The 23,451-nt window shown below is 40.9% G+C and overlaps 2 protein-coding genes across 2 annotated transcripts in view; both read right to left on the reverse strand.

Annotated features, from left to right (window-relative positions):
• The window catches only part of DRC1 (dynein regulatory complex subunit 1), a 48,017-nt gene extending 36,447 nt beyond the window's left edge, over positions 1-11,570 (reverse strand). Inside the window, exons 1-2 of the mRNA XM_029232288.1 lie at positions 11,406-11,570; positions 1,615-1,699 (exon numbers count right to left, since the gene is read on the reverse strand). Of these exons, the coding sequence (XP_029088121.1) occupies positions 1,615-1,699; positions 11,406-11,560 (240 nt within the window). The 5' untranslated portion in view covers positions 11,561-11,570. The remainder of the gene's footprint in view (positions 1-1,614; positions 1,700-11,405) is intronic.
• Positions 11,571-15,067: 3,497 nt separating this feature from the next.
• The window catches only part of SELENOI (selenoprotein I), a 44,340-nt gene continuing 35,956 nt past the window's right edge, over positions 15,068-23,451 (reverse strand). The window contains exon 10 of the mRNA XM_029232471.1: positions 15,068-21,740. Within this exon, the coding sequence (XP_029088304.1) occupies positions 21,642-21,740 (99 nt within the window). The 3' untranslated portion in view covers positions 15,068-21,641. The remainder of the gene's footprint in view (positions 21,741-23,451) is intronic.

Genomic DNA, 23,451 nt, shown 5'->3' on the forward strand with positions numbered 1-23,451 from the left:
TGTGGAATTGGCATAAAGACAATTGACCAATGGAACAGAATAGAGAATCTAGAAACAAACAAGTAGGCTCACCTGATTTGCAACAAAGGTGCATTGCAATACAGAGGGGAAAGGATGATCTCTTTAAATGGTGCTGGGTTAATTAAAGATCCATTTAGAAAACAATGAACCTTGAGCCCTACTTTTACACCACACACAAAAATGGATTCCAGATCCATTTTGGTCTAGATTATAGACCAAAATGTAAACAGTAGAACGATGAGGCTTCTAGAAGAAAACATGGAAGAATATCTTTATAAAGTTGGAGCAGACCAAGATTAAACAGGAAACAAAAAGAACTATCATTTAAAAAAATGATTGATAAGGTGCAGGACAGGAGCCCCTCCTGCCCAGGTCTTAGGACAGAACTGGTTGTTAATACCTTGATATTAAGAAAGGTAGCATTTTCTTTATACATTTCTCTTCAATGGCAACACTCTTCGTGATTTAAGTCCTAAGCGAAAGGAACCTGGGAAAGCTACTGATGAAAATAACATTATCTCTCTGGTTTTACACTCAATTTTACACTCTAAAATTGAAAATATACTGAACTGTATATCAGTATTTTCAGGATTATAGCAGTATCTACTACAACAGTATTTTTCAAGATCATATATAATACCCTTTTTATCCTACACAGAAACACTCAGAGATCACCAACCTTTAGATGAAGTACCCTAAGTATAAAGAGGTGATCTGGAACAAGAACCCATAAAGTTCAATATTCTTTCCACTACAATAAAATATTTTATCCTTGATCCAGTACAGCACAGGTTGTCAACTATTGCTAGATACCTCTATGCTCTTTAATAATATTTCAGTAATTTGAATATTTTTTTCTCCCAGTAAATACACTTCAATTTCTGCTAGCAGTGATCTCCCTTCTCCACTTTTATAAATCCCATTTAACTTTTCTAAGACCCAGCTCAAACCCCACTTTCTCCGTGGAACCTTCCCTGACCAGGCCGTCTGGGTGAGCTCTTTCCCATATCTCAACGCCCACGGTGTCACTGTGCATGCAATTAATTAAGTAAACGCTGCAGTGTGCCAGTTCCGGCGCGCTGCTTTGAACTACTGTTGATCCCTCCTGCGCCTCTCGCTCCAAGTCCTTTATTCTTGTCTCAGGAGCCCTTGTCATCGCCACGGGAGAGCGATCAAAGACTTCCTTTTAGAGTTCATTGGGTACAAGCTCTGCCCTACTCCACAGCTACACCAAGAGGCCCTCGCTCTCCTAGAACGTACAGTTCCACTGGGGACACCGCACGCACACACATCTTCGAAAAGTCATACAAGGCAGAAAAGTATCTAAAATGAAACGAATGGTACAGACGGGAAGTCAAAGGGTTCAACCTGCGCCGCGGAGGAATTAGTGGAAGAGTTGGGAAGTGAGATGGTCTTGAAGTCTGCGAAAGTAGCCTGAGGAAAGGAGAGGGGAAAGGGGGCGGGGAGAGGACAGGAGGGAAAAAGAGGCGAGGAGCGGGGCTTGGCATTGCAGCCCACCAAAGGCACAGCACAGGAAGAGCAAAGCCCCAGTCCTACAGGACAGTCGCGACCCAGTAACTCCCCAGTTCTTACCAGTCTGCTTTCTTCTTTCTGTTTGTAGCTCTTGCTTTGATCTTCTTCACTCTCCTTCCCGTCTAAATGTTCTCCAAGCGCTTCCCTGTGATGGAAAAAAGTAGAGAAACTGAAGTTACTTTTAGTATTTAGAGTCTATATTTTAAAATTTCATAGTACATCACAGTATATACAAAAATATATTCTATATGGATAAAAATTTGAATACTAAAAAAACACAATCGTAAAAACACTAGAATACAGGAGAATTAGGGTAAGATCAAAGTTAGAAAAAAAAAAGAGTGAAAGGTTTTACTTCCTAAAATTTAAACATTTTGAGAGTTCCCTGGTGGTCCAATGGTTAGGACTCAGCCCTTTCACTGCCTTGGGCTGGGGTTCAATCCCTGATGGGGGAACTAAGATCCCACAAGCCACGTGTTGTGGCCAAAAAAAATTAAACATTTTATCCTTGAAAGTCAAGGGATAAACTGGCAAAAGATATTTGACAAACTTCTGCTCTAAAATAGAATGGGATCCTTCAAAACCATACAGAAAAGACAAAATACCATTAACACAACATTGTAAATCAACTATACTTAAATTTTTAAAAGTTAAATTAATTTTTTTAAAAGACAAAATACCAAATAGGAAAATTGGCAAAGGATGTGAACAAGCAGTTTACAGAAGAAATACAAATGGCAAATAGACATTTGAAGATATGTTCAACTTCACATATAACCAGAAAAATGAAATTGAAAACCCTGTGAGGTATCCTCATTCTCCTATCAAGAGAAAAGATTTAAAAGTTGATAGTATCTGGTGGGGCGGAGGGTGTGAGTGACCATTGATTCATACTCCATGGGTGGGAATGTGAAGGGTCACAACCCATCCAAAAGGCAATTTGGCAAGACTTTTCCAAATCTTACACCGGCCTCCTGTCTGACTGAACCTTTACGAACTTTCCACAGAAAGCTTTCACAAGTTCAAAAAGAAATATGCACAAGAATGATTACTGCAGCACTCTCTCTACTAGCAGGAATGTGGAAACATTCTACATACATGTTAATAGTTGCCTGTTTAAATAACTTGTGAGGCAACAATACAAGAAAATATATTGTAGCCTATTAAAAAAAAAAAGATGTGCTATCTAGCAGCACAGAAAGATGTCCACAATATGTAAGTAAAAAGAGCCAGCTGTAGAACAATATGTAAAGTATAATATAGATTTTCTTCTTAAAATAGGCTTATATACATATGCACAGGAAAAATCTTGGAAGCATTTATGACAAACAGATGACAGGAATTATTTAAGGAAAGAGAACTTTACTGAGGACTTATAGTTTCTACATTTTTCTATTGCATGAATTTTATAAATAGTGCATATGTGTGTATGTGTGTATGTGTTAATCAGAAAATAAGACCAAAGATGACGGGGGAAAGATTAGGTTCCAGATTCTGGGCTTCTTTGGGGGAGGCATGGGGGAATGACCCCACCAATACCCACCCCACTTACATGGTGGAGGTCCACTGTCTCCTCTGGCACACAGCGGCCATGAGGATTCCCAGTTCTGCCTTAAGAAAAATGAAACCATCATCTTATGACTTCAACCATGGTGAAAGAAGCAGATGCCTTTCTTGACTCTTCATTCTTTCTTGACTTTTTCTCTCCCTGACTTCCACCTCCCTTCCCTTTGTTCAAAGGTCAGCACAGCCCTACATTGTGCTACACCATGTTTGAGAGCTGGAATTGAGTTAGCACCCCTCACCCCACTCCCAAGCCAACTGAAACTCTTTTTTCTTGTCATTTCATTCACTTCCATACCCTTATTGAACCTACTCATTGCCCTTACCGAGAAAACGATTTGTTTCATTCTACTCAGGGCTTCAGATATTGCCAGGCTAATGGTGTTGTCATTACCATCCCAAACACACTCATTCACCTGACTTTCTACTTTGACCACCAATTAATTACCACCTCTGTCTAAATAACCCTTCCAACTACTTCCTGGAGCAAAGACCTGTGCTTCAGAAAGAAAAATAACTATGCTACACATTCTTATAATCTAGTTTCAGCTTTAATCCCATTGCTGCCTTGTACTTATCATTTCTGACTGCCTAGCACCACACTGTCCAGTACGATAGCCACTAACCACATGTGGCTATTGAGCGCTTGAAATGGTCTAAACTGAAATGTGCTATGAGTGTAAAATATGGACTAGATGGATTTTGAAGACTTTCAATAAAAAAATGCAAAATATCTCAATATGATTTATACTGATTACATGTTAAAATAATATTTTTATATAGTGAGTTCAACAAGGTAAATTACAAAATTTAATTTCACCTGTTCTGTTTTTTTAATGTGGATGCTAATTTACGTATTGTGTTTCTCTTGGTCGGTGCTGACCTATCATATTCCCTAACGTTGCCATCCCAGACTTCTCTCTCCTCAGGTTTGAGCTGGATCCCTCTTTTGGGAAACTGCTTCCCCACCACCGCCACCCATATGGTCTCAATGGGAGCTGCCATCTTGAATAACCATACCTCCAGGCAAGTCAAAGTCCTTTCTCGGGACTTAAAAAATTGAAACGTAATTGATTGTTCGGCTGGGTTTAGAGCTCCAGGTCGAAAACCGTTTTCTTTAGAACTTGGAGGGCATTGCTCATTGTCTTCTGGTGTCCACTGTTGCTATTTACGAAACCAGACGTCACCCTGTTTCTTAATCCTTTCTTTGTATGTGAGAGTTGTCATCACTGTTGTCATCGCTGTTCACTCTGGAAGCTCGCAGGACCCTTCTTTCGGGTCTCGGTGTTCTGAACATGCTCAGTGGTGTGCCTGGGGTGGGTCTACTTTCATTCATTCTGCTGTCAGGTGGCCCCTTTCAACCAGGGAACTCAGGATCTTCAGTTCTGAGAAATGTTCTTGAATTCTTTCAGTGATCATTTCCACCCTTCTGTTTACTCTCTCTTTCTGGATCTAGAAAGCAGATACTAGATCTCCTGGACTAGTCCTCTAATTTTTTTTTTTTTTTTGCGGTACAAAGGCCTCTCACTGTTGTGGCCTCTCCCGTTGCGTAGCACAGGCTCCGGACGCGCAGGCTCAGCGGCCATGGCTCACGGGCCCAGCCGCTCCGCGGCATGTGGGATCTTCCCGGACCGGGGCACAAACCTGTGTCCCCTGCATCGGCAGGTGGACTCTCAACCATTGCGCCACCAGGGAAGCCCTAGTCCTCTAATTTTTAAAAAATCTTTTTCTCTACTAGTTTCTATCTATTTTCCTTTTCGTTCTATCTCCCAGGCAATTCCATTACCTTTACTTCCCAACCCTTCTACTGTTTCCCATTTCAACCTTATTTTTAATTTCCAAGAGTTCTGTTTTGATCTCTAGATTATTTTAGTAGCATCCTATTCTTGTTTCATGTTTGCAATTATCTTTTCTTTTTTCTCTGAGGATCCTTTGTTTAAAAATTTTTATTTATTTTTGGCTGCGTTGGGTCTTCATTGTGGTGTGCGGGCTTCTCATTGCGGTGGCTTATCTTGTTGCGGAGTACAGGCTCTAGGTGCGCAGGCTTCAGTAGTCGTGGCTCACAGGCTTAGTTGCTCCACGGCATGTGGGATCTTCCTGGACCAGGGATCGAACCCGTGTCTACTGCATTAACAGGAAGATTCTTTTTTTATTTTTAACATCTTTATTGGAGTATAATTGCTTTACATTTTTGTGTTAGTTTCTGCTGTATAACAAAGTGAATCAGCTATACATGTACATATATCCCCATATCCCCTTCCTCTTGCGTCTCCCTCCCACCCTCCCTATCCCCCCCCTCTAGGTGGTCACAAAGCATGGAGCTGATCTCCCTGTGCTATGTGCTGCTCCCCACTAGCTATCTATTTCACATTTGGTAGTGTATATATGTCCATGCCACTCTCTCACTTTGTTCCAGCTTGCCCTTTCCCCTCCCCGTGTCCTCAAGTCCATTCTCTAGTAGGTCTGTGTCTTTATTCTCGTCCTGCCCCTAGGTTCTTCATGACCTTTTTTTTTTTTTTTAGATTCCATATATATGTGTTAGCATACAGTACTTGTTTTTCTCTTTCTGACTAACTTCACTCTGTATGACAGACTCTAGGTCCATCTACCTCACTACAAATAACTCAATTTCGTTTCTTTTTATGGCTGAGTAATATGCCATTGTATATATGTGCCACATCTTCTTTATCCATTCATCTGTGGATGGACACTTAGGTTACTTCCATGTTCTGACTATTGTAAATAGAGCTGCAGTGAACACTGTGGTACATGACTCTTTTTGAATTATGGTTTTCTCAGGGTATATGCCCAGTAGTGGGATTGCTGGGTCGTACGGTAGTTCTATTTTTAGTTTTTTAAGGAACCTCCATACTGTTCTCCATAGTGGTTGTATCAATTTACATTCCCACCAACGGTGCAAGAAGGTTCCCCGTTCTCCACACCATTTATTTCTCCAGCATTTATTGTTTGTAGATTTTTTGATGACGGCCATTCTGACTGGTGTGAGGTGATACCTCATTGTAGTTGTGATTTGCATTTCTCTAATGATTAGCGATGTTGAGCATTCTTTCATGTGTTTGTTGGCGATCTGTATATCTTCTTCTGAGGATTAATGACAGTCATTTTTTCCTTTTTTCCCTCTTTTCTTTTTTCTTTTTTGGCCGTGCTGCACAGCATGCGAGATCTTAGTTCCCCAACCAGGGATCGAACCCTGCATTGGAAGCATGGAGTCTTAACCACTGGACTGCCACAGAAGTCCCTGTCTTTCTTTTTTAATTGAAGTAAAATTGGTATATAACATTATCTAAGTTTCAAGTGTACTTAAAGACAGTGTTTTCATTGTGTTTTGTTGTTTTCTTCCTACATGGTCTCAATTTCCTCTAAGTTGCTTTTTTCTGTTTATTCATTTTGGTGTCTACCTTTCACGTTGAAGACTTTCTTCAGACGTGTCGAAATCCTTGGCTACCTTTCCATGCTAAGGCGAAAAAGCTTATGAAAGTGCTGAGTGCAAGGGTGTGGTATAACAGTTGTGAACTTCAGTGCAGGACAATCTACCTGAACCATTTCCCCGACAAACCTGATTTCAGTGTCTTCAAGTCCCTCCTTCTGGGCTGGTCAGATTCTGCAGAGAGATTTCTCCAGTCTCCTGCCTGCAAGGGGCAGGTCCTGCCAGCATTCCAGGAACGGGGAGGGGGAGGCGCTCAGCTCCAGTGTGCACGTGTCCGTGGAATCCCCTTGCTTTTAGTACCATGTCCTTGCCTCCTCTCTGCCCAGCATCCCCCAAACCATGTATCCTCCATTTTACTTTCTCCAAACCTCCGGTCAACTGTGCAAAGTGGGAGAAAGGTTCTTGACATCTATTAATTTTCCAATCAATTCTCCTTATTTTAGTTCTTTCTTCACCCCTATCCAGATAAACCTGACGCTGCCTTTTGGAGATTTATTGCAGAGGAAATGAAGGGGGCTCTCAGCTTTCCTCACTACTAGTTTATATTTCCATACTCTTCAATCTGCTAAGCCATTTACCATCTGTCTATATACGTCCCAGCTTCCAAAATGTTGTTGCTGTCGAGTCCCCCTGTTTTGCTTGACTTTGTGGGTTTATATCGTTTTTACTTAATCCCTTTAAATCTCATTTTTGATAGAGATCCTAGGTAAATGCATGTGTTCTATCCACCATCTTGACTCAGAAGTGACATCTCTCAGGAATTTGAAATGTCAACTGAAAAACTAGAGATTGAGAGTTTTGGGTGCTTTAGCCATTAATCTTATTCTTTATATTCATATGACATTTAATTCTGTTAACAGCTTCCCCTCTAAAACTACACCTCAATGACCCACCAAGATCTAGGCAGTTAGGGCAGTGGGCACCATAGGCAATCAAGGAGCCCAAGGCTAATTTTAAAACAACACAACTGACTAAAGTCCGTCTGTTTTTTATTATCACCCTGTGCCAGCAACAAAACAATTCATAAAACACTTCTTTCTGAAAAATCTTTTGTTAATCTAAGTTCCAGAAAATTGCTGCAGTACTGTTGATTTTTAAATCTTTTTTTTTTTAATTTATATGGGTTTTAAAAAATTTTTTATTTATTTTTGGCTGTGTTGGGTCTTAGTTGCTGCACTCGGGCTTTCTCTAGTTGCAGCGAGCAGTGGCTTCTCTTGTTGCAGGGCACAGGCTTTAGGAGTGTGGGCTTCCGTAGTTGTGGCATGTGGGCTCAGTAGTTGCAGCACGTGGGCTCTAGAGTACAGGCCCAGTAGTTGTGGCGCATGGGCTTAGTTGCTCTGCCGCATGTGGGATCTTCGCGGACCAGGGATTGAACCCGTGTCCCCTGCATTGGCAGGCGGATTCTTAACCACTGTGCCACCAGGGAAATCCCTACTATTGTTTTTTAATAATATATATGTAAGCGTCAATACAGCACCTTTCTATTTCTTATCCTTGAAGAAGGAAGTTAATTTGTAGAACTTGCAATTATACAGTTGGTCTCTGACACACAGACTCAGCTACGCGCATGTGTTTTGAGAGCACATTTGAAATGGTTCAGAACTGTCCCAGCTCACTTCAGCACAGGGCATGTCCACAACCTCCCAGGTACTATATATCCCAGCAGATTAGGGATGTGACATAAACAACACTAGCCCAGTTATTAGAAACATGAAGAAACTGAACCTGAGTTGCTTCTATTCTGTCATTCTATACACAACTCATTCTCTAAGTCTTGCGAATTCACTCCTTTGGGAACATTTCTTCATATGCTTTTTTCTTCCTTTTTTTCCCCAAAACACATGTAATTTTTCTTTTGGCCACGCTGTGGGACCTTAGTTCCCCAACCAGGGATCGAACCCAGGCCCTCGTCAGTGAAAGCGCAGAGTCCTAACCACTAGACCACCAGGGAATTCCCTACATGTAATTTTAAAGTATTCATTGGGACTTCCCTGGTGGCGCAGTGGTTAAGAATCCACCTGCCAATGCAGGGGACACGGGTTCGAGCCCTGGTCCGGGAAGATCCCACATGCGGCAGAGCAACTAAGCCCGTGCGCCACAACTACTGAGCCTGCGCTCTAGAGCCCGTGAGCCACAACTACTGAAGGCCCCGCGCCTAGAGCCCAAGCTCTGCAGCAAGAGAAGTCACCACAATGAGAAGCCTGCGCACCGCAACGAAGACCCAACGCAGCCAAAAATAAATAAATAATTTTTAAAAACATATATAAAAGTATTCATCCATTACTTCTTTCTCATTTTGTATTGTAAATTTTATTTTTATTTTTAAAAAATTACCGGCATGGTAATATAACAAAGTTCAATAAAAGAAAATGTTCATTGTCTGCTTTTCTTTTCAGGCTATTGTTATTATCTGTGTTTTAGAAATTACCTGCTCCAGGCGTCAAATTCTTTAGGTACGCTACTGCACCTCACTTATTTGTTTTTCTACCAGCCTCAACTGGCCATTCTATCTTATTCTCCTTGTCAGCGTTTCCTCTTCCATCAACTTCTAAATGCTGGGCTTTCTTAAGACTTAGCCATGAACACTTTTCTCATCCCTTTTTAATCCTCTTTCCCAGTGTAATTTAATTCATTCCTATGGTTTAAAATACAATCATAACGCTGCTGACTCTTTGCACTGGTCCCTGTAATCCAGACCTCTTCTGAGTTAAGACCCATACCCAACTGCCTAGTGGACATCTCAATTTTAATGTCTTACAAAATTCGACTTCCCTTAATATGGACAAAACCAAACCTTTGATTTTCAACTCCTGCCTTACTGCCCCCATCACTGTCTTTACCGTCTCAATAAAAGGTACTGCCATCTATCTACCCAGCTGTTCAAGCCATTCTAGCTTTCCCCCTGCGTTTCATCAGCATGTCCAATCAATCAGTAAATCCAGTCAATTTCAATTCCAAAATATGTCTGGAGTGCATCTGCTTTATCTCCAAACCACTGCCACTAACTAGTTCAGACCAACTGCATCTCTCACCTGGACAAATACAACTGCTTCCTAACTGGACTCCTTACTTTCACTTCTGGCTCCTCCAAACCATTCCCCAAAGAGCAACCAGAGTGATCTTAACATACTTAGAAATTTGAGAAATTCTCACACTAGGTCCTTGGCCTGTGGGTAAGAGCTATCACCATGTGGAAGGTCAAATGGACACTCCGAAACTTCACCCGAGTGCATAAAAAAGCACTATTGTCAACCGGGGGAGATGGTGGGGATTAGTGTCACCCTTAGGGATCTCAAGGATTTGGGAGTGGTGGTGCCTATCAAATCTCCATTTAATTCACTGGTCTGGTCCCTGCAAAAACTGGATGGATCCAAGATAATAACTGTCAATTACTGCAAGCTCAACCAAGCAGCAGTCCTAATCGCAGCTGACATGTAGGTCGGGTGTCTTTGCTAGAGCAGGTTACTGTGGCCTTAGGGACATGGAATGTAGCCACTGATTGGGCCAAATGCATTATTTTCTACCTCAATCAGGAAAAAGGATCAGGAAGTTCACATTTACGTGGATCAGATAATGTATACTCACATAGGCCTCTCACTCACAGAGCCATGTTAACTCTCCTGATCTGTCAAAATATAGTCTGAATAGATCAGGACCATCTGAATATCCCACAGAACATCACATCAGGGTTGGCAAACATTGGCCTATGGGTCAAATCTGACCCATCTGTTTTTGTATGGCTCACGAGTGAAGAATGATTTTTACATTTTCAATTTTTTTTTTTTTTAAGATCAAGATGAATAGGCAGAGCGCAGAGGATTTTTAAGGCACTGAAACTATTCTGTACAATACTGTAATGGTGGAAACATGTCATTATATATCTATCAAGATCCATCAATTGTAGCAAATGTACCACTCTGGTGGGGAAGGTTGATAGTGGAGGAGGTTATACATGTGTAGGGCTAGGGGGTATATGGGAAATCTCTGTACTTTTCACTCAATTTTTCTGTGAACCTAAAACTGCTCTAAAGTATGAAATTTATTAATTTAGAAAAAAAGATCTAAATATGAGGGATATTTTGTGACACATGAACATTATACGAAATTCAGATTTCAGTGTTCTTTAGTAAAGTTTTATTGGAACCCAGCCACATCACTTTAGGGCCCTTGTGTCCAAAGGCCAGCAGACAAGAAGAGAAGCACCATCTTGGCAGGGCAGCTGACCGTGACCAGCAGGACAAGGTATAAGTGCTGTCACACTGAGAGGGTGTTCAGGCGGTCACGCAGGTTCACCTTTGTATCCCCTTAAGACAAGGCCACTCCGTCTGTGCATGGACAGGTGGGGCAACCCCAGCCTGAGAACGGTGTGGTTATCAGCCTCAGAGCCTGCAGGAAAAGGGGTTTGTGTCACACACCCAGATAAGCCACTGAGACCAGCAGAAGTGATAGCCGAAGTCCACTCCATAACTACTTGTGGAAGGAAGGCGGGCTGGGAGGCAAGGAGGAAAGAAAGACCTCGGCGGGCAGGTCATGGAGCCCGCCTCTTCAGCGTATGGCCCACAGTGCCTGGCGCAGCAGGCTCTCAATGAACATGCTGGAGGGATTATGATTTCCGTCTTTGACTTTACTAGTGTGTTCAATGTTTTAATATCCCATGCTTTGTTTGAACCTTCTGGTAGAAATGTTTTCTATCTTATCAAGAAACAAGGCCGGCTCACACGTAGGGCACGCCGCCCCCTCACCGCAGGGGCTCCGGCCCGGAGAAGCCACCCCCTCATCCCTGCACCGCGTCAACGCACCCTGGGCGCTCCTTGGCGGGACCCGCCCAAACCCAGCTCACCGCCTCCGAGCTTCCAGGCGCGCCGCGATGCGGAGGCGCCGGGCCTGGATCCGCTCCTGAGGGTTATCAGAATGTATCGAGGGCCCGACAATCGGAGTGGCTAAATGCTCCTTCTCGTTCTCCTCCAGGACCCTCAGGGATCCCGGCGGATTCATGGCAGGTGCCTCCCGCCCCCAGGCAGCTCTGCCTGGACCACCGCCGGACTACCGCCTTGCTGCTAACAACAAGCCGTTGCTAACAACAAGCCGTTGCCAGGGAAAAAGTCACCTAATCCGCAGCTGGCGTGGTTGCGCGCGCATCCCCTCAGGCTCTGCCCACTGGTGTTCCGAAAGCTATGTCCCAGCTTGGGGCTTTATTCCCTTCTCCTGCAATTCGGGTAATCCCCACGAAGGCCCGGGGGTATTAACGGAGGCTGGAAGATTTAAGAGCTGCACCAATTATTGTGATTCGTCACTTACTGACCCTGATGATTGATTCTTCATCAAATAAATATTCCTCAAAATCATATTCATCAAATATAATCGAGTGCCTACTCTATGCCAATCACTGTGCTAGCGCTGAGGATACAAGCGTTGTCCTTTCATGGAGCGGATAGAATAGTACGATCGCTCGGAAAGTTCGAACTAAAGTATACTGTATCCATCTACTCGTCGTCCATTCATTTTTGAGCTCCTATTGATACTTTGTGCATTCGGCCCCTATGTTCTCTAGAATATATCCATCAAGGAATTGTCTTCTGTAGCGGTTTTCAGTAGGGCTGAAGCCTAGGACAATCCCACCATCACCACTTGCAATCACATACTTAGGAAAAGGAGAGCAGAGGAAAACGGTACGGAAGGCAGGGGTGGGGGGGGAGTGAAAGTTAAGAGCACAGAAGCACAATTAAACTTTTGAGGAGTCCCTTAAGAGGCACTGTTTTTTGTGTGTGTGTCGCATTGCCAACGAAAAATTCATAGTGTTCTTACTGAGAATTAACATCCTTTCGAAAACAAGCTGGATAACATTTGGCAGAATCTTATCCCACTGGCCTGAGGTTAACTTGGGAAAGGGCACTGGAGTAGCAAGAAAATGCAGGTCCTAATCCTAGACCGGCCCTGAAACCTTAGGTATGCCACAACTTCTTGACCGTTTTCTCAGCTGTACTGCCTGCCTACTCAAATCACAAGCAATTGTGAGGCCAAAGAAGATAATCGCGTGGTGAATAAGACCTACCCAGAGGCAAATGGAGTTTTCTTTTTTCTTTTTTGCTTTCTTCATGAGCCTTTACTGGGTGTTCTGGGGGCAAGGGAGAGGTCCAGCCTCATAGAAATGAGAGGGGGTGGGTCTCGGGATGAACTGCTGGACTCCGTGATGCTCTTGGAATAAGTCACATCTTTACGTAGCCGCTGGGGGCGGGGTCCTCTCTGGGTCTCTGGGGGTTCTGATTCCTCTCCCCACTTCAAGGGACCCTCTTGGCCTTGGCTGCCCAGAGGAGCCTGGTCCAGGAGGGACTCCAACTGCAGGGATGGGGTGACTGGGCCTGGGGCTGGGGCAAGATTTGAGAGCCAGATGCCGCTTGGGGGTGGGGGGCCGGGGGAAAGAGATCGAATAGAAGCTTTGGCCCTTCTGATTCTTGCTGGGGATGTCCAGCACCTTCCCCTCCACAGGCCATGCTTCACTCTTCCTTGGGGCCCTCCGGGGCTGGTATAGGGCATTGCTGTAGAGTGGATTCCCTGCGTCTCTGTTCCGGCAGCAGAGGCGGCCCCAGATCCGGGCGCCCAGAGCAAAAGCAGCCACGGCCACAGCCCCCGGTCACCAGCAGCGCGGAAAGTCCTGGGGGGGCTGTGGTGGTTTGTGGGCGGTCTGACTGGGGGCGGGGCACGGTGGGGGGAGGGCGGGGCTGGAGGTGGGATCGGAGTTTTCTTTTTTAAATTAACTTTTCCAAGTGTACAAGTGGTAGGGATATTTAGGAGTGCCAAAATCTTGGAGCAGTCAAGAGTCCAACACCTGCCTGGATCCTTGTCCCATATCTAGCTGGGGTGAGGAGTCTGGAGGGCGGGGGAGGGGAACGAGTTTTCTTCGGGCCTCAGTCTCTCCTTTAGTTGTGACCTCCAGCTTTAACCTTCCCTAGGGGCTGAGGAATCAGAGGCAAGATACAGTTCTGACCCCTAACTCCTCTAGGTCCTGGTTCATGTCTCCACCACCTGTGAGAAGAGACACAAGTACAAGCGTGTGTGCCTGTCTACGGCTGGGAGTAGGATGCCACGAGAAAGTCAGTGGGAATCAGCTGTCACACGAGAGATGGGAGAGAGAGCAAAGGTACCATAAAGACTCATAAAGAGCGATCAATAAGCTGCTTGGCCTAAAGCCAGACATTTTTTGTGATAAAGGAATCTGACTCCCTTTTTTGCTGTTTGAGCTTTTAAGCCTCATGCCTTTTTTCCCCTTTGCTCCACATCTGGGCAGCTGACTTAAAAAAAAACAAAAACAAAAAACCCTGGGTGCTCTCTCCTTTGGTGGGAGGTTCTTACTGTGTGTGCTGGGTACCCTCATCCTGGCCCTACCTCCCAACCATAACAATACCCCAGGCCAGCCTCCTTTCCTGGCTCTCTCCAGACATTTCCCAGCCAGCTGGGAGGTCTTTGCTGCTGTCACAGACAGCCTCAATTATATAAATAACAAACCTTTTTCATAGGTGTGGAAAAAAAGACACTCTCATTCACTGCTGGAAAGACACCCTTTAGGAAGACAGTATGCCAGTAGCAATAGTTTAAATAAGCATATGCACTGAGTAGGCAATCCCACTTAAAAGAATTATCCTTGAGAGATAACAGGTCTAGGCTATAGCCCCATGGGGCCAAAATTACATCAGTAATTTTTTAAAGTTTATCAGTAGCTAAACCCAGGCTGGTTGCCCCTGCCGAGTGTCAGGCCGGTGCTAGGTGTTTGAGGTTTGCATTTAGAAGGGAGGGGATAACTGCTACTGCGATCGATCGGAGAGCAGGGGATTAAGAGCACATTAGGCCAGAGAATTAGCCTGGGTTAAAATATGGGACATTTCCTCCCTCATCTTCTTTAAACCTGTTACTGAAAAAACTTTTAAATGCCCACTGCCAGAACTGGGAGATCAATTCTTATGTTAAAAAAATAGGAAATATTCTCCTCAGAAGCCATGTTAGAAAATATGAGTTTTCATAAGAGCTTATGGTTTGTTCATATACTAAAGTTTAGGTGTATTAAGTGTGGGTTATTAAGCTCTTCTGGAATTAGCCTGGGAAATTAACAGCATACATTAACACTCTTTCTATGGGAAGATGTTTTTGAGTATGAAACCACCACCTTACAAGCTAATATAAGTGTGATCCAGTTATTGTGAGAACAATAAATATTGCACAGTACCCAGTTCTGGGAGAGTCAAGAGCAGTATATTATAAAAAGCTGTTACTGCCACGTTCCTAGTACTCTGCTCTCTGAAACAAGTCACAGGACTATAGAACACCCAGGAGCTGATCAAACCAAACAAAACCTTTTAATATTTTGCTCTAAATTAACCAATGATTCTCTGAGACAAGTGACTGGACATTATTTTTCTCCCCATAGCTCCCCTCCCCTTTTGCACCTGCCAAGGAAAAACAAAGAAGACAATCTGAAAACAATTAAAAGGATTTAAAAATCATTTTCTCTTTACTTTTATTACAATAAATATTTATCAGTAACAGAATTAAACAATTTTAAGTTAAAACCTACTGCATTACTTTTGTGTTTCACAGCAGCAGAAATAAAACACAAATCCAGTTGAAAGGGCAAGGCTTCCAGAATCCAGTGGCAAGAAACAGTCAAGGTCTTGATTATCTGGGCTAGCAACAGGATCACCGATGACACAATACTAATGGTGAAATGCACAGTTGTATTCTATTTGCACATCGAATTATCTAAGACTTCACAACATTCCAGCTAAGGAATTTAAGCAAACTGTGAAGCCCCATTTCCCATAAGAGCTAGATTTTCCCCCCCATCAAGCCCAAGAGCACAACTGCTCCAAGGGCTGCCCTCTGGCCAGGAATGGGCCCATCATCATTCAGGCCCAGAAGCCTCAACTCTGGTGGAAGCAACCATCTTTCTCAAAAGCTTTCTGGCTCACACAGTCCCTGGTGAAAGGGAAGGGGAAAGTGACATATGTCAAGGGCCTTTCTTGGGGACTTAGATGAATGGAAAGTAGGAAAGACTATGGCTCCAGATAAGGAAGAGGCTTCACAGAGTTATGGGCTACATGCAGATTTAGTCAACATGAAGAAACAGTCTAGTGAAGGCTTACCATCTTGCTGATAATCAAGAGTAGACTGCATGTATATACGAATATATCATACATATATGTGCACAGAGAATATGTGTACATATTAAATATGCATATATACACACACCACACATAACCAGATAAAATAAATGCTACATTATTTGCTATGAACACAGCAAGTGCTAGACAGACCAGTTACTAACATGTTAAATTAAACTACCTGAAAGGGAAAATAAGACTTTGCGCTCCTTTCATCTTCTCTAATATATTCCACTTGTAGCAAACACATTCCAGTTACTTAAGTGGTATTGTTTCTAGGTACCTGAGAAGGGATGGAATCAGAATACTACAGAAAGCAACCTGCAACAGGACCAAGCTAAACAAATCAATAATTGATTCTGCCAGGATTCCTGCCGCCTATTCTTAGTCACAGGGCATGAAACCTTACTCAGAAAAGTATCGATTTCATTTCCTACAACTGGCTACAAACTTAATCTATTCTGTTAGATGGGAAGGGAAAGGGAGAAGGCAGGCAGCAGGGAGTTTACACCTCAGCAGTTGCTCGCTGCCTTCCCCTTTACCCACAGGAAATGCTACTTTAAAAAACAAAACTGAAATTTGGAGTTTAATACTGAATTCTGCTTTCTTGGCACATTCCAGAAAGAGGAAATGATTACACGTAGCTGGATCTTTGTCTCCTGAATGGCTGCTCTAATGGGATAAGTTATATAAACAAAATAACCTATAAAAAATATTCATATTGTGGGCAGTCTTAATTAGTACTTATTAAACTAAGTCTGATACTGAATGATACCAGTAATTCAAACAGATTCATAATGCAGCATTCATAGATCTCGTAAAATAAAACAGGATCCTCCTATAACCTGATTAGTAACATCGAGTACTAAACTAAACATGCTTCTGGCCAAGAACTTACTCTTCAGGGATTAAAAAGTGCTTCTCAAGAATATCAGAATCTAGAATTCATGGTAAATTGTCTGCTTCAATAAAAAGCCAGAATCAATTCCTATTCTAATTATTACCCATAGAAACTTCTCAAGAGAAGCCCTTAGCCTAAGAGCCATAAGGCACCCACAGCATTTAGCCACTCCTTGCATCTTCACTACTGCCTCTAATTACAATGTAGCATTAGGTACACCATGGCCATGATCCAATTCACATGCTTTCAAAATAGCACTCCTCTGATTGAACCTAGCTTTCTACGAATGATTCTATGGAGAGCAAGACAATGTTAATGGCCTGTGGGAGACAACACTTCTGTTGTGTCCAAATGGACTCTCCTCAAGACAAGGCTTTGTTAAATTATTCTAGAGTCACTCCATGTGCCATTTGCCAATTCTGGGGACCAGGCCTTTCTGACCAAATGCAACACAACCCCCTCACTCAGGCCACCTGTGAAAAAGGCTACAAACGGCAAAACTTCTTTTGCTACCCAAAATATTAGCTCATTTAAGATCTGTCTGTAAGAAGAGCACGTCTCTGCTTAAAAACAATCAATCAGCTAGATTACTATCTCTTGCATTTTTATTAAAAAGGAAAGCATTACTAGCATGTTTAAAAGGTTACGTTTATTTTGCACTGTAGAAACCCTGGAAATAAATTAGCCAGTAAATCCAATTCCCATGGCTTCACACAAAGGAAGAAGTAAACACATTGCCACTTTCTCTGGAAAAGTTAGATAACCACAATTTACCATATACCCTAAAGTAACTGCCTGCCAATAAGTCAGTCATTTGCACCACTGTCAAAGATGAAAAGTAAAATATACAAATCACATGGGTTACATAATTAATAAAGGAAAATCAGAAATTTACTTAAGCTTCCTAAAATGTACAGGGCATCACGCTTTCAAGTTTCACAGTGATTAATTTAACACCATTTTACTGTTAAAACTGTCACTTAAAATGTACATGTCAAAGTGCTTCAAATGCAGCATACTAGTTAAAATTCTTCCTGGAAGGTTCAACTACTGGCAGCTCACTTAAGGTTATTCACCCACAGGGTGTTCAAGAATGGGCATGCTGCCTTACAAGGACACCTCATAGGACAAAGAAAATTCTAGTCTGACTTCACAAATTTCCTATAGAGTGCTCAGGCAAGTCCAGAACTGAGGTCAAGATAAAGGCCACTCTGAACGTAAGAATCAACACAATCAAAGATTTCTGTATCTGTTTTTGGCTTATTTGGGGACCCGACATCAAATGTTCTAGTCCATCAGGTTTACTTTGTTCCCTCTGGCATGTTCCCAGTCCTTGACTAGTCAAGAGAGATAAGGCCGATCGAGGAGATGTGAATGTGGTGAGATCTAGGGGCGACAGAGCAAGTGGGCGTCTCTGTCCTAGACAGTGGCTAGTTAAAAACCCAGGTGAAGAATGAACAGGACGAGTTACAAATAGGCTTCTTGTTAAAATATAAAGGGGAAAAGTAGCCTTTGATTCAAACCCCTTCAGGTTATCTTCTTATCCTCCATAACTTAGAGAATCAAAGTCTGCTTTGGAAAGCAAGGTACATTCCAAATGTTTTTAGACTGACTACAAAATAAAATAATTCTTTGAAAACTGAACGCTTAGGAGTCTTTCAAATTCACATTTGAACTTGAAGTTAGTAATGACTAAGTTGTGACACTTTTAAACTGTGCACTGCAGTAGGATCATTGGGCACTAAAGTGATCTCTTCTTCCCCTTAAAGTGGATACTATGCCTGCTTTCTCCTTTGCATGTTCCCCCAATGCCCAGGCTCTAGGTCATGACCAATATTCTTTTGGTAACTTTTGAGAATTTGGGCAACCCTAGACATACACTCCTCTTCCCAACAGCTCTGTATTTAAAAAAATGAAATGCTGGTAATAGTACTATAACATTCTAGGCCATAATCGGCATTGAACCTTCTTTTAAAAATTACAATTAGAAGTAATTTAACCATGATATTATTAAAATGCCAGGGGAGGCTATTTAGTTCTTTATGTGGAAGTTATTCACTCTATTACCCTTAAGACTAGAACCCATAAACTATGTCTACTACACATTAAGGGAGGAATGTTGGTTAAATTGTGGCAATTTTAAACTGTACGTTACACTAGGATCATGAATGCTGTTGAAGGATCATAAAAGGCAGCATTAACATACTCAGGTATTTTTTAAGATTTTTCTAATCCATGCCCCCCTCAAATACAGGGGAATTACTTTCTGACAAGCATAAAGGACATTTTTCATACCAAAACCTGAAAAGAAACTTCTTACAGGTCTAGGTAATTTTGGTCAGAAGAAACACAAAGCAAACCTCTGGCCTGGCTAAGGCACTCTATTCTGAAATGTACAGAAAACATGCATGTATGACCAATCATGCCACTGCTCCCCAAAAGGCAGCTCAGCGTATGCTGGGAGAAAGGCTGGGGTGTGAACGCACTCCAAAATATCATGCATAAGCCTAAAAGATACTTTATACTTCGGAAATGTTATGATAATTGGCAATGATGTAAATTCACAAGAGCTCTTTGTAATGAAGTCCTGCTTCGGCTGCTGTATCACTACATAACAAATGGGGGCTTTCATGACGCACTTCAAGACAGCAGACTAAACCAAGAAAAAGGGTCAACGGTACACTAAAGATTCACAAGTCCACAGTATTCTGTAACAGTTAATTACTCACTTTTCATCTTTTATCTTCTTGACAGCCATCTTTCATCAAACGATGCCAATAAAACTGACTATAGCATAATTCTTAACCACCATTGGGAAATATGTTATAACGTATAGGCACAAAACAATTTTCAAATAAACCTGATGCAACAGAAAAAGAGCAGAAACACACTTTGAGGTAAAACAGCCCCAAAATTACAGGACGTGACCCTATGCCAGAAGTAAAGGGTTTCTGTTGTTGTTGTTGTTGTTTTTACTATACTGTACATGGTAAAGAAAGCCTGTGGTCCACATCTGTCATTTTATAAATATTTATCAGTTCTTTTATAATACGGATTAACCGCATTTTTGTATACAAGGTCAACAAAACAATAAAATGATTAGCTCAGAACCTTAAAACAAAGCTTTGTTCCAGGCCCAAATTAACACTTTATCCAGTTCAATTTTACAGATGACACAGAACAAGGTATACAAAAAATAGTTACTTTTACTTAATTAGTTCATTCTCTGACCTCCATGACGGCAATTTATTAGCAAACATGAAATCACTACCCATATTTCCCTTCATCAATTTCTCACCTATTTTCAGAGTTCATTTTTGTCTCAGAGAAAGTCACCAAATATACCTCAACCTTTACAATTTTTTAAAATGAGTACAGAACCATGTGTTAGCTCCTTGATGCCTCATTTCTAATGACCTGAATGACAATGATTAGACTTTACACATTTAAAAACTGAAATATCAATTACATAGTTATTTTTACAAAGCAGCAGACTAAAATCCAACAGAGGAATACACTATAATTAAATTTGACGATGGTCACATTCATAGATAAATAATGATTATGGATTTAATTACATATAAACACAGTGGTGCCTATTTTATCCAAGTGCAATCCATCCAAAAAAAAGGGTTTAAGATACACTCTTCATTCAAGCACAAACTCCATTCAGTGGAAAATAAAAGAAAATCAGCCAGTAAACTTCATCACCACCAAATTAAATGGAGACAAAATAAAAAAAGAAATAGAATATCCACATTCATGAAAAGGTGTGATCATAAAACAACCATATTAAAGTCAAAGAGATTTTTATGTTTGTCAGTAAACCTAAAAAATTACTCCAAGTCACATAAAGGGAGCACATACTCAGTAAGGCATATATATCAAAAATTTTCTTCAAGTGGGGAAGTGAGCAAGTTGGGGAAGAGAGAATTTCTATTTCCTTATCCTGTATGAAATAAAAAACACAGCACTCTCTTCCACAGAAAAAGACAGAGGGAGAGAGGAAGGACAAATTAAATCAGAAAACTAATTTCATAGTGAGGTTCACAGTAGTAATTTCATAGTGAGGTTCATGAGATTCCTAACTCCTAAGAAAATTTTTCTTATAAGGAAGTTTATCTGTGTTCTTCACAAGTAATTACTGTAAGACTGGGACTGTCACATGCATTCATATGATCATAGTTCATAGGCACCAAATCTCAGCAACTTGCAGCTGAGGGGGAAAAAATGCCACATTTAAACAACGAGCCATGCCAATGAGTGAGCTGTAATTACAATCCATTCTCTACTAAGTCCCAAGAGAATATTTTTCTTTAAAAGAAAATTAACCATTTATCAAGATCCGTTCCATAACAAAGAGAGTCAGAATACTAGAGAATCTAAATAAATATATATATATATATATATATATATATATATATATACATTTTTTTTTTTTCTTTTTCTTTTTTAGCTCTCTTAGCACATGAGGACAAAAGGCATTTCCATGGGAAAGAGAAACCAGTATTTGGCAACTGTATATTGTTTTGTAATCATTTGGCATCTCTTGCTGAAGGTGACTTGCTCTTATCTTTTCCCTATGTTGGATTTGGGCTATTGATAGCTTCCATAGCTAAAGACCTACTACTAGGTACCAAATATGAAAACATATTGGGTCTTCTGAATGTTATCAGTGTTCCTAAACAAATTTGGGGGTTTTAAAAATAAAAACCAAGGCATCTTTAACTCTGTATAAACCAAAACATTATGGACTCCTGAAGCTAAAATTACTAGGAACATTTTGCTGGTCTAATGTATATTATGTTTAACCAAAACATCACATATCTTTATAAAAAACAAAATAAAAGAAGCTGGGAGTTAGTAGGTCCAAAATTCCACAAGCTCAGATCATATGTATCACTCCTGCTGTCCAAGTACCACACACACTGAGTTCCCATGTCTGTTAAGCAGATCAATTTAGTTCAATGGTGATGGATGAAATATTTACAAGCATCTTATTTACAGTACTTCTTTCTGTAGATTACAGGCCAATATTCTTTTCTTCCATTCCTAGTCAATCCGAGTTTGGTTTCCTCAATGAGAAGGGGTAAATCTGAAAATGGTTGCTCAGCTGCTTTACCTACAGAAAACCAGAACATGAGGCAATGACAAATACATATGTAGTTTTTTAAAAAAAAGCATATAGAATTCACCCTCTGGAGACAACAATTTACCGGCATGGCAAAAATCATCAGAAATGAAGAGGTTTTCCTGGACTAGGATAGCTGCAGAGCTAGCTGGCTGAATGAGTACTAGAACTACCCTGGGAGAGTTAGGACTTAAACTTGGGTCTGCCCAACTCCAAAATCTAGTCTTTCCAGAACCCTCCAGACCACACAGCCTTACATTCCAATCTACTGAAAAATTATAGGGTTAGTTGACTTATAGTATCTATCAGATCAAATATTTACATATATGGTTAGAGTCAATGTTCACCTTCTTGTAACACTTGTAGGTAATCATTCCTAATCTGATGAAACAGTATAAAACTAGATCTGCAAATTTTTGACAGTTTAAGCCGTATTAGTTAGGGTATCCCTAGTGGGTAGGCAAAAGCAAGGTAATGTGCCAGTTAGCAAATATGGTTTATTTAATCCTTCTTATTTCCATTTTTCTTCTTAATATTTACATTTCAATAGTTCAAGTGAATGTTTTTGTGTGGTCTAACAAGTTTTATCTTCTGGTCAGAAGTTGTAGAAGTGTTAAGAGAGCAGAAAGACAGACCAAAAAAAGACGCTCCTGGAATTTTTTTCAGTTAGCTTGAGCTTATATTTATTTTCCAGATTTTTAACAATGAAAATGTACTGCTTTTGTAATTTAAATGTGTTTTGGTTTGGTTGGGAGTGTGTATATGGTTTTCTAAAGATATGCTTCTGAGGGTTATAAAAAGTTAAAACAATTATGAAAGACACTGGTTACTGTGCTCTACTTCATGCATATGACTGATGAAATATCAGAATAAAGGCCTCAGAGCGTTGATATAAAGCATATAACGTTAAATTTGCACAAACAAAAACATAAATGATTATGTCTTCATGTCACAATTCATAGACTTATCATGGTTTCTTTCACCTATTTTGTTCCAACAAATGTGGGCTACTTTGGGGAGAAACACTAAGGGAAGAAACATATGCAAGGTATAAGAAGTTGTTATCAAGCATGACAGGTGACCCCGTTTTAAAAATATGTCTGACAATACAGAAGTAAAGACATTTTGTTTCTCAAACTGATTCACAGCAGGGTTCCTTTCAAAACAAACATACCAAATAGAAGTATTTTTAAAGCCACAGAAATATGAATATCCTATCACATGACCTGATTGCTATGAAATTATCCTCAGGAAAAAAGCAAATGAAGGAAAAAAATATTATTCCAGATAGTTCACTTCAACTTTATTTATAATAGTGAAAATCTGGAAACAACCTAAATGATTAAAATAACTGAGTCATGGTTAATTAAGTAAACTGATAATTATTAAGTAATCTCCTCAATGGAATATTGTACAGCAATTCAAAATCATAGTTATGAGACCACGCTAAGATATGTAAAATAATTAGAAAAGAATGTCACAGTGTGAGGAAAAGGAAACTAAACTGCATGGTTCTGATTTTCATTTTATTATACCTATCTTAGTCCATTTGTCCTGAAACCCGTTTCTTATTTTAGAACATAATATTAAGGTTTGCAGAATACTTCTTAAATCTACTCTCTTCTATATTTTCCCTTATAAAAATGCCCCTGAAGCTAAAGAGGCAAGCATAGAAACAGATAAACAACAAATAAAATGATTT

Source organism: Monodon monoceros, unplaced genomic scaffold, assembly GCF_005190385.1.
Source record: "Monodon monoceros isolate NGI ecotype Baffin Bay Population unplaced genomic scaffold, NGI_Narwhal_1 Super_Scaffold_19, whole genome shotgun sequence".
NCBI classification, from domain to species: Eukaryota; Metazoa; Chordata; class Mammalia; order Artiodactyla; family Monodontidae; genus Monodon; species Monodon monoceros.